Here is a 13,449-nt window from a genome sequence, read left to right on the forward strand (position 1 = left end):
GCGATTTTTGTTATCCGATATAGATCCATCAGCAGGCATGGTAGAACCAATTTTGCGGGCTAGTACGCATTCCTGAATGTCGACTTCGCTTTCTGTGAGTGAAGAAGGAGGAAAGCAGGATGTATATTCATAGATAGCGCTATGACAATGCCTCCTAGGTACTATCTAGGACATGAATGAGTTTTTTTTCATTCATATACTATCTAGGACAGTGGTTCTCAACCTCCGAAAGCCCGATTAATTATTTTCTTGTGATCGGAAGGCCCGGTTATACACGTGACAAATGAGAAACAAATGAATCAGTGAATCACTCACGGCCGATTTAACTCATGTCAGCGACCGGTACTAGGCCGTGGTCGGTGGTTGAGAAACACTGATCTAGGAGGCTTTGTCCATGGTCGTAACTGATTTTCCATCTACTCTATCGAAAGACGAAATGACGTAACCATCTCGCATTACGTGAAATCGATGTTGTTTAATTTTTCTGCGCAGTTTTAATCCACAGAACTTTTTTTGATTTATTTTAGCAGATGCCACGGATATCACTTACTATCAAGATATTAATTTCTTATTTGTCCGAAATTTATTTGATTTTTGACGAATTTTTTCTCTAACTCATGCATGCAATGAGTAGTTACGCTCAGAAAATCCACAAAATCAGGATTATTAGAAATTTTCCACTATGGGGGAGGAATAAACCTTTTGATTTTTCATGTTCATCAGGTATGAATTAATTTAAAAAAATTATGATTTCATCCCTTTCTTCATAACTCAGCCCCACATCACTTGTTGCGTAACTAGGCAGGGGCAACCGGGGCACAGCCTCAGGGGTCCATAAAAATGTACAGTTATTTTGCATAATAATAATCCTTTTAAGTGAGACCCAAAGAAGTCTGCCCCCACCCCCGGGAAAGCCCGCTATGGCCCTAGCTTTAATGGATTTGCCAACGGCCTTACCATGCTGAAAACACCGGTTCTCGTCCGATCACCGAAGTTAAGCAGCATCGGACGCGGTTAGTACTTGAGAGGGCGATCACCTGGGGACCTGGCGTGCTGCTGGCATCACTCAGCCCGAGTGGCGCAGTGGTAAGATGCTCGTCTTCCACTATGAAGGTTGCCGCCAAGGTCCATGGGTTCAAATACAGCCAAAAGAACATCAAAAAAAGTTATTTACTTATAGAGCCTGGGGCGACCACCGATAGATGGTGCCTTCATTTCCCACCTAACTCCGCTAGTTTGAAATTGCCGCATGGCGATATATGACAGGAGTTTGTGTGCGGAAAAGTAGTAGCTTTGAGAAAGGAGAGGGGAAACCACCCTCCGGGGACAAAAAAAAAAAAAAATTCTCCAGGCCCCGTGGTTTGTTGCGTGTTCCAACAAATCCCCTCCCCCACCTCAAAAAAAAACAAAAAAACATTAATCCGTCCCTGGATCAGGAACCCTAGGCCCCACAAGCCACGCTTTTCACGGGCTTCTTTCATGGTAAATTTATACCATGGAAAAACAAACCCTTGGTCATTGCCGAAGGCAATGTGGTTTGTTCATTTTTCTTTCGCTCAGTTTGAGGGCTCAAAAACTCAGTTTGTGTCAATGTTTTGAGTAGTCATTAAAAACTTCTATCTGAATAGAAAAAATAATTTTGTATTTACTACTTCATGGTCTTGGACTATTCATTGCGCAGTGACTTTCATCATCCAAAATTATTGTACACATTATGTGTATTTTAGATGAAGCAACACTCTGTGCATAACAAAGCAGTTGGATACATAGGCCTGCTCTGAGTTTGGTGAGATTCTGATGCTGCTACCTAGAGTAGCATTTAACTCTCTTCAGTATTTTTTTGCGACACGCAGAGGCATAAACAATGTTCACAACGCTCTGCAAAGAGATACAAATGAAAGAGTTTTTTTGTCAAAAACGAAGAGGAAAAATTACGAATTTCAGGGTTTATCGGGACAAATTCCATTTTTAACAAAAGAAATAATTGATCAAAAAGGATTAATTAATTAATCAAAGAAAGTTATTTGAAAATAAGTGAAAATTCAAATTTTTTATGAAATTATTATTAATCATAATTAACAAGAAAGCAATGTTATAAACCAACTCTACAACAGCATAGTAACCAACGCTGTCGCATTGTAACTACAGTATGTGCATCATCTAGACATGATGGAAGGACTACAAAATTCCTATAGGTCACTATTTATTTGAAATCCCCCAAATTATTGAACAAATAAAAGTGTTCCAATAATTTGGGGGAAAACCCTGTTTAATAACCGTGAATGCCACGGTATGGCTTGGTGGCCTGAAGGTGAGCATCGAGCCGCTGACCTTCATTCACATTACGGCTTGGTAGCCAGCGGGTTTCGTGGAAAGTTGAATTTAGCCCGCAGTGCCCGAAAGGTTGAAGGCTCCCGAGTATCGTGAGTGTGCGCAAATCACGTGAAACACATTGAAAAACCAGGAAACCACTTTCTTCTACACAATAATTTCTTATTGTAATATTTATATGTACATTTTCTTTTTTTTTAATTATTATTATTCATTACAATACACAAGCAGTTTTAATTAATTATACCATCCATTTAATCTCGTCTCGCGAATTACGTTTCTGCGCGCGCTATGTTTTCTCTTATCATAAGTGGGTTTCCTTTTTGAAAGGGATGCCGGAGTTCTTGAGAGATTCCTCGTACTGAGAGATGTGCTTGGCCTTGACGTGGTGGCTGGAGCCATTGCTGACGTTCTGCTTTGCGGGACTGTTCTTGATGACGGCCGACCCGCCTTTGAAATTCGGGTTCGTCACGATGCCGTTGCGCTTCATCCTTGGCTCCGGCGGTCGGGTTATAGGATGGTTGATGGCGTCGTGGGGGTTGTTGCCGCCCCCGCTGGATATTCTCCTCGGTAGGTGAGATGGTTGGAGATTGTTCTCGTGAGATTTCGAAGGTATGACTATGGGCACGTAGGTAGAATGACCGACTACCGGGCACCCTCCCGCCAGGGGGCTCGTCGCCTGCTGCACCGGTGATACCCCGTGACCCTGGATGTCGCTCAGCGGTGACTGAGGCGGACTCGGTCCCGGGCTACGGGGTTCGCTGAGGGGCGACAGCAACTTGCTGACCCTGTTGCGGTTCCGGGTGCACTGCTGGAGCTGCTGGGTGAAGGTGAGCACCGAGCCGCTGGTTGCTGCCGCCGTCGCCGCCGCACCGGAATGAATGGAATTGACGACGCAGTTGGAATTGGAATGGGCGTTGTTGCTGTTGTTGACTTGATGGTTCTCCGACTGGTGGGCGAGGCTCTTCGAAGTGGATTTGTTCGTAGAGTTGGTGAGGTTACTTGAAGATTTCGACGATGACTGGTTGGAGATGAACGACCGACGCTTGTCCACCGTCGATTCCGGAGATTCGACGGGAGACGGCACCACGATGCCCGGTTGGCACAGAATGGCGCTGCACGGTTTCGTCTCGGCGGTGGACGCCGACGTGAGCGACGCCGTGCTGGCGCTGCCGCAAAAGTTCCTCCCGTTGCCGTCTTCCTGCATGCTCATCATGTACTCCTCCAGCAGTCGTATCACGTGGCTGTGGCCGCCCTTGGAAGCGACCCGCACCGGGTTCCGGCCAAACTGGTCGGCGTGAGCGGGATCGGCGCCGAACTCCAAAAGGACCTTCACGACCTCCAGGTGGCCCTCCTGAGCGGCTATGCACAGCGCCGTGGCGCCCTGGTTGCAGACGTGATCCACGACAGCCTTCCTCTCCAGCAGGAGCCGCACGACGGAAACGTGCCCCTGCCACGCCGCGGACTGGAGGGCTGTCCTGGAGTCGTTGTCGATGGCGTTGACGTCCGCCGCGCGGTTCAGCAGCAGCTCCACCATGTCCGCGTGGCCTTGCCAAGCGGACACGTGCAGAGCGGTCCTCCCCTCGAGATCCTTAGCTTCCACGTCGGCCCCTTGGGTCACCAGGAATTCCGTCATGTGCAGCCGATTTTCCAGGGCCAACAAGTACAGCGTGGACCTACCATCAGCGTCTTTGTAGTTGAGATCAGCGCCGAGATTTAGGAGAAACTGGACCTGCAAAAAAAACCAGATTCTATATATACAGAGCAGTGGTTCTCAAACTGTGGGTTAATGAATTATGAGGTGGCGCGAGGGGATTTCCAAAATAAAAACTGCTTGATAAGAAATTCATTTCAATCAAACCAATATATTACTTTAAATCTGAAGCAAATATATTGGTTTTTAATATACAGGGTGTCCTGTAAGTGCTAATGCGGCCTTTATCTCATCAACCCCCCTGTCGTAGAGGTATGATTCAAATTTAAAAAATGCCCAAAAAAGGCGTTCAAAAATTGACCGGTACCAGTTTTGAGAGTGGAAATACAGTGTGTAACAAAATAAAGAATCTAAATTTTTATACGATCCCTCTGTCCTCTAACTTCCTTGTTAGAAAGTTGTTGCCCTGTGTCTCCTGATGCCAACGAAAAAAAAAAAATCCATGTTTCCAAGTGCAATATTTACAGACGTATTTGAATTCGGAAAAAATTGGAGAAAAGTTGGGAAAAGACACAAGAATATAAATGAGGGAAAGTGTACCAATTCCTTCAATTTCCACGGATCTTTTGAACTACTTACGAATTTATGGGACACCCTTTATATGTATGTATGAAACAATATATGCTTAGAATCAATTTATAGGCCCAGAAACAATATGAAAAAAAAATTCAATAAAACTATTTGGCAGCGAATGGCGCTGCTATGAAGCGCCGATCAATGGGCGGTGATACGGGGGGGGGCGCCCCCCAGCGTCAAAGGGGGCGTCGTATATATGTATATATATATGAATTGACATCATCATCATCGTGCCCCCCCCCCGACTTCCAGGTTTATCTCCGCCTATGCGCGGATCCAGGGTAAAATGTGCCGAAGCGGACGACTTATTGTTTATTGATGGTCACTACTGTCCCGTAAAATACGGGCCAGATTCATTTCCCCAATTTCCCCATATTATAGAGCTCTTGGTGGGAGTGGGGGGGGGCGATTCCCGCGTTTGGTGATCATTTTATTTTGAATGGAGTTGATTACAGCAGGAGCGGGGATGGGGGAATCACCAATAAAATTCTTATGGGAAGAGGGATGCTCTTGTATGAGTTTGGAAACCACCGCTGAAAAGCAGGACCATGGATGACTAAAAGCATGTTACCATGGTGACTAATGCATTGGTATTGGCGCATAAAACTTTCAATACATGATCACTAAATGGGAATCTAGGCCAACAAAAGAGTTACAACATTAAATATCTGCACCTCTATTAACCCTGGAAGGGGGGGGGGTCACCTAGTAAACCACACTCTTGCAATTCGTCCACATTCCTCTGCAGAACTTCTAACGAATCGGTACACGTTGGAATGTGCATATATGCGGTGGGAACCTGACGGAAGTTTGTTTCTGTGTAATGTTTGTTATGTGTGTGTATAATGCCGCCATCTACCATCAGTTTTTTTAACTATGAATGAACTGTTATTATTGAATAATTTCATCGTTGTGTGTAGGCCTGTTGCTCTCTAAGGCGAGACTTTTTAACGGGGAGATCGGCCCGCATTTGCGCCGTTGGGAACCGCAAGAAACCAAATTCACACCGACCACCACTGTGGTGACGGTGGGGTTCGAACTCGGATTCTCGCGTTGCGAGTCCGTCACTATGACCACTCGACCACCACAGCTACTGGGGCGGGGGTGGGTCACTAGGTTCTCGAAAATAAAGAAGATAAGGCTTATTTGGAATCGGTTTTCTTGACAAAACATATACCTCCTAAGAAATTTCGCTACTACATCAAACACTAACTTCTGGCTATATTGCAATTTACATAGATTAACGAGATAGGTTGGAAATGAAGGCGATGTCTATCGGTGGTCACTCCGAGTTAGTTACGGAAAACATCTTATCTATATCCTCCCTCGGGTTTGAACCTGGGACCACGGCAGCAAACTTCACGGTGGTAGACGTACAACTTACCACCACGCCACTCGGGCACCAGCCGAATAAGAAATTTGGCAGGCACCTAAATTTGTCAATCCCTGCTCTATGGAAAGAACAATTCTAACTGCGAAAATCATTTCGATGACGACGAAAGTCACCAAAGAATAAACCAAAGAAAACGGACAATAACCCGAACATAGGTGGGGGGGGGGGGGAAGGAAGTGAAGAGGGTTTTGTTAAGCGTCGAGTATTTCGGGGAAAACTCCAATAAGCAGCTCCTTAAGACCCCGGAATCAATCCACTTGAAGAAGATCTCAGGGAGAGCTAAAAGGGGGAAAAAATCCATCTCTTTTCTTCGGGTGGCCGCGATTCGTGACAGAATGAACGGGAATGGGCGAGATAGAGTACAGCCAAGAAGACACACACACACATGGAAAGTCCTCCCGAATCACTATTGTCCAAACTCCAAGCCAACAGGTTCCTCTCGCGCACACAGTATCCCCCATCCACTTACGGGTTGGTTGAGCTTCTCTCGATTGATCGGCAAGCAAATATCGATTCGTGAATAGAATGTTTGGCGGATGATGATGAATAGAGTCTTCTCCCCTAATAAACGTACCGACCAATACGCGGCGTGTTTTTATCCAGAATTAGCAGCAGGTATTCTGGTATCTGAAGGTGGAGGGGGGAGGAGAGAGAAGAAAACCGATAACAGCCCATTCAAGTGCTTGAATACAAACCGAAGTTATTAAATCGATATGAACTATAGTTGGCGATTGAATAGCATTCGGGCACAAAAGGGTATCTGATTAGGTAATGGGAAGTTGTTAAATATCCACGATTGAATACAGAACCATCGACAAAAAAACACCATGAAATCAAAGCATGACGTACAGCTGCGACTGGGCAACAAATTATACTTTGTTGATCCAGATAGTACGAATGGTAGGTCCATGTCATCTGCGGACTCTCTGAGGAGACCCTTCGGCTAGATTTACAGTATGGGGGGATCTTTGGCTGGAGTTGGTTTGGAACCGTTCAAGTATTACGTCATCAAATTTTTGACCCCCCCCCCTCCCGTCAGCAAAAGTCTGACCGCCCCACCCCCACAACCAGAACGGGAGCTATATAGGTCTGAGTAGTTTCAGTATACTGTCACTTCTCCGACCTATATAACGCACATTCTGGAGGACGTATTCCATTGAAACTTGGTATATGCGCTATATAGACCATGAGAAAATGTAAAATACAATAAAGATCGCCACTTTTTCACCTGGTGGTCGAAAATTGAACTATTTTTCACAATCCCACAAATCTTTTAGGTCTCATTAAGATATCCAAAAAAATTTGGCTGTATTTGGATAAGCAGTTTTTGAGGAAAAACTACTCAGAGTACACAGCATCTTTAATTGTAAACAGTTGTGCGGTGAAGTCATTGTGTTGACCGTATATCCATATTCTCCTCTTTGCGATACACACACTTGGAAACAGCACTGTATGTATTGAAGATATACGGGAAAAGAAGTAAGTGTAGAAGGTAAGGATAATGTCATGAAGGACAGAAGGATGAATGAAATTAAGGAAATAGATACCCGGGGACTCTGCGTAATGGATAGCTGAAGCTGAGTAACAGTCGGCTGTGATTTGAGTAACTGATAACCGTGAAAGAAGCGCCGAGCGGTATTGGCCGAGATTGGGTAGCATATAGCCAGTAGCTTCTTCAGGAGTTGGCCGACCGTGCCAGAACCGAGCGATTCTCAATTATCACCAATTCTGCAACTACATGTTTCATTAATTCTGTATACTCATTAATATTAAAGAGTTTCCATCAATTCCATATTTTAATAGTTCTAAAATTTCTTTATTAATTCTGAATTTAAAATAATTCTGAAATTTATTTGTTCATTTTGAATTTTCATGAATTCTGGGGAGTTCTTTCTATTAATGAATACGAATTTTTCCGTTATTTTTAGTTCTCCAATTATTTCTTATTATTAAAATTATTTATTAAATTAAAATTATTAATTTTGTACAGGGTGGGCAAAAAGTTCGTAGAAACTTTAAAAATGAATAAAAACGGAAATCAAAAACAGTTTGCAGGGTTAGCAAAACAACTCACAAAAACAGGCGATAAGTGGCGTTGGTACGAGCGACCTCGGTGAAAATATGCGAATTAGACTGTTATAAGAACTTGCAACCAGTTCGCCGTTGTAAACCGTGTATGTGGACCTGCTGCACTCGGCTGGATTTGTGACTCGACTGCAGTGTGTTGCCTACCCGCAATGTGTACGAATGGTAGGTCCATGTGATCTCCGGACTCTCTGAGGAGACCCTTCGGCTAGATTTACGGTATGGGGATTCTTTGGCTGGAGTTGGTTTGGAACCGTTCAAGTATTACGTCATCAAATTTTTAGCCATTTTTGACACCCTCCGTCAGCAAAAGTCTGACCCCACTCCCCACTACCAGAACGAGAGCTATATAGGTCTGAGTAGTTTCAGTATACTGTCACTACTCCGACCTATATAACACACATTCTGGAGGACGTATTCCATTGAAACTTGGTATATACGCTATATAGACCAGAGAAAATGCAAAATGCAATAAAGATCGCCACTTTTTTACCCGGTGGTCGAAAATTGCGGTCCTGTCTTGTGGTGGTGATCATGTGGAACACATACTGCTGTAATAAACGAAGCAAAAAATTTCGCTAAATTTCTGTTCGCTAAATTTGCATATCTTTTCTTTGAATTGTGTACGTCGGCGCCACCTATCGGCTGTTTTTTGAGCTCCCCCCCGTCTTAAAAAAATTCCCGTGACCTAGCGATGCTAACCGTACAAACCGTTTTTTATTTCGGTTATTTTTCCAGTTTTTATGAATTTTTAAAGATTCTACGGACTTTTTGCCCACCCTGTATTTTTAATAATTCTGAAATTATTTCTTTCAGTAATACCGAACTTTCATAAAGTATGTAATTATTTCCTTTATTGATTCTGTATTTTTAATCATCGTGAAAAAATCATTTACTTATTAGAATTCCTAATAAGAATCTTTAACACGTCAAAAGTATTCATTCATTCCGAATTTTTGATAACTGAACACACACACACGCACGCACGCAGCAACTTGAAATCAGTTTGGAGAACCAAAATATAAAAGAAGAATCCGGTTTGGTTCCCAACTTTGTCTCTGGAGATCGATCGATAACATCACCTGGAAGAACCAAGAGTGTTCAACAGAGACGTGATGAGAGGTGATCTTGTCTCTGGGTGGCGGTGTATAGGAAGGAGACTTAAACACAAGAAATAAGAGCAACTTTCATCCGGCAACAATCAGAACACTTTCCTCTAAAAGACGCAGCGAACGTGTCGGTTGGTTGAAAGCGTATTTTGTGGGAAAAGTACCTTTTCTCTCCCTCTCCCGAACCATCGAGTGGAAAGGAACTCTTAATAATCACCGGATTATCGACCTGGAGGTTCTTTCCTCATCATATGAGACATAATAACGGTTTCGGGGCACAGAAACAAGAGGTGGATGAGCAAATCATATATATATATATAAGTGGGCAATTCTCACCCCCCACGTGAGGCTGTACACGTACGCGCAGAGAGAATTGTGTGTTTTGTAACTGATTGAGAAAGATAGCAAAAAGGAATCGAAACACCGAAACAGGAAAATATTCTGGACTTTCGTCCAGAATGACTGTTTCCAATAGTGCCATAAAATCATCAAGGCCTAACGGAAGTCTTTCAAAAAGGCATTCTCTAGACGATTCTATTCCCAAGGGGCCATTCAAGTATTACGTAAGCAGATTTTCAGCCATTTTTGACCCCCCCCCCCCCCCCCGTCAGCAAAATTTCGTCAGCAGCTTAGAATATTTCTTATCTTCAAAAAGGGGTGGTTGATGACGTAAGCAACCTTCAAACCCCCCTCCCTTTGTCATCAAAAGTCAGCAAATTCGAGACCCTCTTTCCCCCCCCCCCCGCCGATGCTGACGCAACACTTGAATGACCCCCCAATCGCGTAAAATTAAAAAAAAAAAAATCAAGTTATATTTGGAAACTTGTTGTTTACGATTCTGTGCGACCTCGTTTCTGAAGTTGGAATTCGTTTCAAAATCTTCTAGTTTGTATAACTTCTTTCTGATGTCGGCATTCTGTCTAACATCCTGTTGTTTACGATTCTGTAGGCTAGACTTGTTTCTGAAATTTGTATTTCGTTTAGCATGTACTCTCTGGTTCAAACGCGCCTATTTCGTGTCGAACCTTGTTTCTCAAGTTTTTTGGCTGTACTGTTTCATATCTAATTTACCACATTTCTTTTTTACTTCACTTAGACTTCGTTTTCTCACGATTCTGTTCAAGGCTACGATTCTTAAAATGCATGTTTTATTTTTAAGGTATTCCTGCACGACACTCTCATTATCTTTCAGAACTTGCACAGCTCAAGATTATATTTTATTCACAATCTTGTTCCTTTAAACTGTGTTTTTTTTTAAAGATCAAAAACATCATGATCGAAACTTTCATGAGAAGCATCAAGTGATCTCCTCATCGGTCCAGAAAGAAAAGGAGGAAAAAAAGCGATCTCTTCATCAAAAAACATTGACATCCGGGGACTCGATAACTAAAGACTTTTAAAATGACATTCTCCAAACGATTCCATTCCCATCAGCAATCGCAAAAAATTAAAAAAAAACCTAAGTCCCTCCCGCAAACTAAAAGTCCAGAACTTTTTAATGACTGCAACCCAGCAGCTTCACGGTACCTTATCTACCACGCACACACACACGGAACACTTACTTAAGATCCATGAGATATTTTAAAGAGAAGTACCGGGGCTAAACTCTCTCCCTCTTTCTCTCTCCCTATCACTAGAAAACTAGTAGTAACACGTTACTCCATCGGCATCGATTGCTCAACCAGAAGCTCGTGGCACCATTAACCTTTCGGGTTCCAATCGATCCGCGGATCCTTATAGAAGGAGAAAAGAATTCCATCTCTCGGGTCACGTTCCGGGATAAGGAGCGATGATAGAGGAAAAAATAAAGAAAAAAAAATGGGAGTAAAGGAAGACATGTTGTGCCTTAATACTCCTCGAGAGCACCTCACCATTCCTTTTTCACACACATTTAGCAGCTCGTCACTCAGATTTTTCTTAGTCATTCATCTCATCCAAGAACAGGAGAAGGAAAAGAAGGGGAGAAAATAACCAGGAGTTTTTTTAACTAGTTTCTATCCGAAAGAAAGTTTGAGGACGGCGGCGATGGCCGAAGGGACAACTCCATTTTATCGGTCTTTTAAAAGCACCTTGTAAATACATAAGAGCAGACTGTGATAAATGTCCAAGGTTCTTGGGAAAAAAACTGGATAAAACAGGAAAACAAAACATAATGTGGAGGAGAAAATACGCTTCAGGCAAAGGAGGAAAAATGCATGTATCAAGCTACTTAGTTCAGGGGAAATGACACCTTCGTGTTTTAAATCTGAACGGAGATGATAGGTGTTGGATTTCAGTAAATGAGGGGAATTATCGCTTTCTCTTTTTAGGAAAATATCGGGAATTTCCCACATGGTGTTGAGAATTATAAAATTATAAAAATATAAAAGAATTTAAAATATATATAGTGGGTCTACCACAGTACTTTCCCACTAAAATGAGAGGCGGTGATGGTTCAAGTCAAGACGAACAACTTTTGCGAGGGAGGAAAGGATCGCACCCCACTTATTTAAGAGATTCGTGCATTATCCCTTTTCAGAAGTCGCCAAAATACGCCAACCTTGCTTCACAGAGAGAGAAAAAAGCGATAGGGAAACGTCTACCTTCCAATCACCAGCTATCAAGGGAGGAGCGAAAATCGTTCCTTCTTTCTCTCTGATAGGGAAAAATATTTCCCCTCTCTCACTTTTAGGGTTGTTTTAGAAATATTTTTTGTCCCTTTTTTGCGATGCTAGTGACTTAAACTGCATGTTAACAAGCTATAAAAAAAAGTAATTTGCCTCTACAAGTAAAACCGCACACGCATTTTTTAAACATTCCTCTGAGGAACTTCTAGCGAACTGGTGCTCATCGGAATGGGTCTGTGTCGAATGAGTGCTGCCACCATCTTCCGAATTCAAAAGCAACAATGTTTCAGATCGTTAGTGTGTGTGTGTGTGTGTGCGCGCGCGGTTGGGAAACCTACTTCAGCCAACCATCACTCGGATTCGGGCTTACAGAGGTAGCAGGCTATCGAAATAAGAAGGCGATATAACTCGCAATCGCCGAAATATAAGGTATCAAGTTGGACAATATACCTCATAATTGCCTGTGAGGGGGTTAAAAAAAAGTCCCGCGACTTATAAAAAGCATGTACATCGTGTATGGTTCTAATAGTGGTGTGTATACAATGGCCATATACGCAAGCGTCCAGACTTCAATAATTGGTTAGTAGCCTGTAAAAAAGTACTACAGCATATCTGCATCAATTGGCCGGCACCGAACCTATTTTGATTCCGGGCAGCTTCTGAACTAAATTCAAATCAGAAATGCGAGTTAATTAAATTCTCGAGATAAACAAGAAATATAAGATCAAGAGAGAAAAGAACTTCTGATCTAATCTCTGGAGAACATCACGGTCGATACTGCCGGGAACTACGTTAAGACGACCGAGGATAAGGCAGTGTTGGGAATCAAACTGTCGCCGTGGGTGTAGAGAAGCAAAAAATACACCGGAGAGAGAGAGAGAGAGAAGGAGTTGTTGAGTGGTTCCAACTAATAAATGACTCCCAAAGGACCATGAAACACCCGAGCATTAGTTTTAGGAGGATGGTACTTATTCGATGTTAACTCTCTCTCTCTCTCTCTGGTGTTGTTGCTGCTGGTGTACGATGGTTGAAAGACAAGAAAATGCACACTCACACTTCGAATGACCGGATCTTGCTCTTTTTTCTACACTTAAGAGCCGACCAGAGGAATCCCAAAAGCATCCTAATCAATTTGTGTTTTCACGTGAACTTTTTTCGGCTGTGACTTAATACAGATCGACCAGAAAATACTCTCGAGGGAATCAAAGTGAAATGAAAAGACGACGCTCCACAACACGCTACTACTATTGAGATAAATGTAGAAGAGCCGATTTTTTCCGAGTTTTACGGTGCCATTTACTTCCATCAGTGCCAATTCAAGTTTGGTGAAGAACATAGATTTTTAAAAGAGCTTTTCTCCCCTGGTGTTTTTACGTGAACTGAGTTCTCGGTTAGAAACACTGTGCTTGGCATCGTTTGATTGGTTGCGGAGATCTTGCCTCAAAGTGAAATCAAGTGAATAGAAATTTTGTGATAAATTCAAAACCTCTAAAGGCAGATTCTTATCTATTACCCCTACAAAGCTTGCATATGCCTAGGAATGCGAGATAAGTCACCGCGTCCATATGTATGAGTAATAAGATTGCAAGGCACCCTATGTATGATGTGCCATAACTAATGTTTAGAATATTTTTT

General features: G+C 42.8%; 1 protein-coding gene and 1 pseudogene across 2 annotated transcripts in view; one reads left to right on the forward strand and one right to left on the reverse strand.

Annotated features, from left to right (window-relative positions):
* Positions 1 to 943: 943 nt before the first annotated feature.
* Positions 944 to 1,062, forward strand: LOC149070273 (5S ribosomal RNA; annotated as a pseudogene).
* Positions 1,063 to 2,481: 1,419 nt separating this feature from the next.
* LOC149070274 (uncharacterized) overlaps positions 2,482 to 13,449 on the reverse strand; it is a 195,935-nt gene continuing 184,967 nt past the window's right edge. For both annotated transcript variants that reach the window (XM_089250238.1, XM_089250239.1), the window contains exon 7: positions 2,482 to 4,063. In XM_089250238.1, the coding sequence (XP_089106364.1) occupies positions 2,636 to 4,063 (1,428 nt within the window). In that variant the 3' untranslated portion in view covers positions 2,482 to 2,635. The remainder of the gene's footprint in view (positions 4,064 to 13,449) is intronic.

This window comes from Pholcus phalangioides, unplaced genomic scaffold (genome assembly GCF_987345545.1).
Source record: "Pholcus phalangioides strain wild (caught in Gottingen) unplaced genomic scaffold, Ppha-v1.0 ptg000022l_1, whole genome shotgun sequence".
In the NCBI taxonomy this organism is placed as follows: domain Eukaryota; kingdom Metazoa; phylum Arthropoda; class Arachnida; order Araneae; family Pholcidae; genus Pholcus; species Pholcus phalangioides.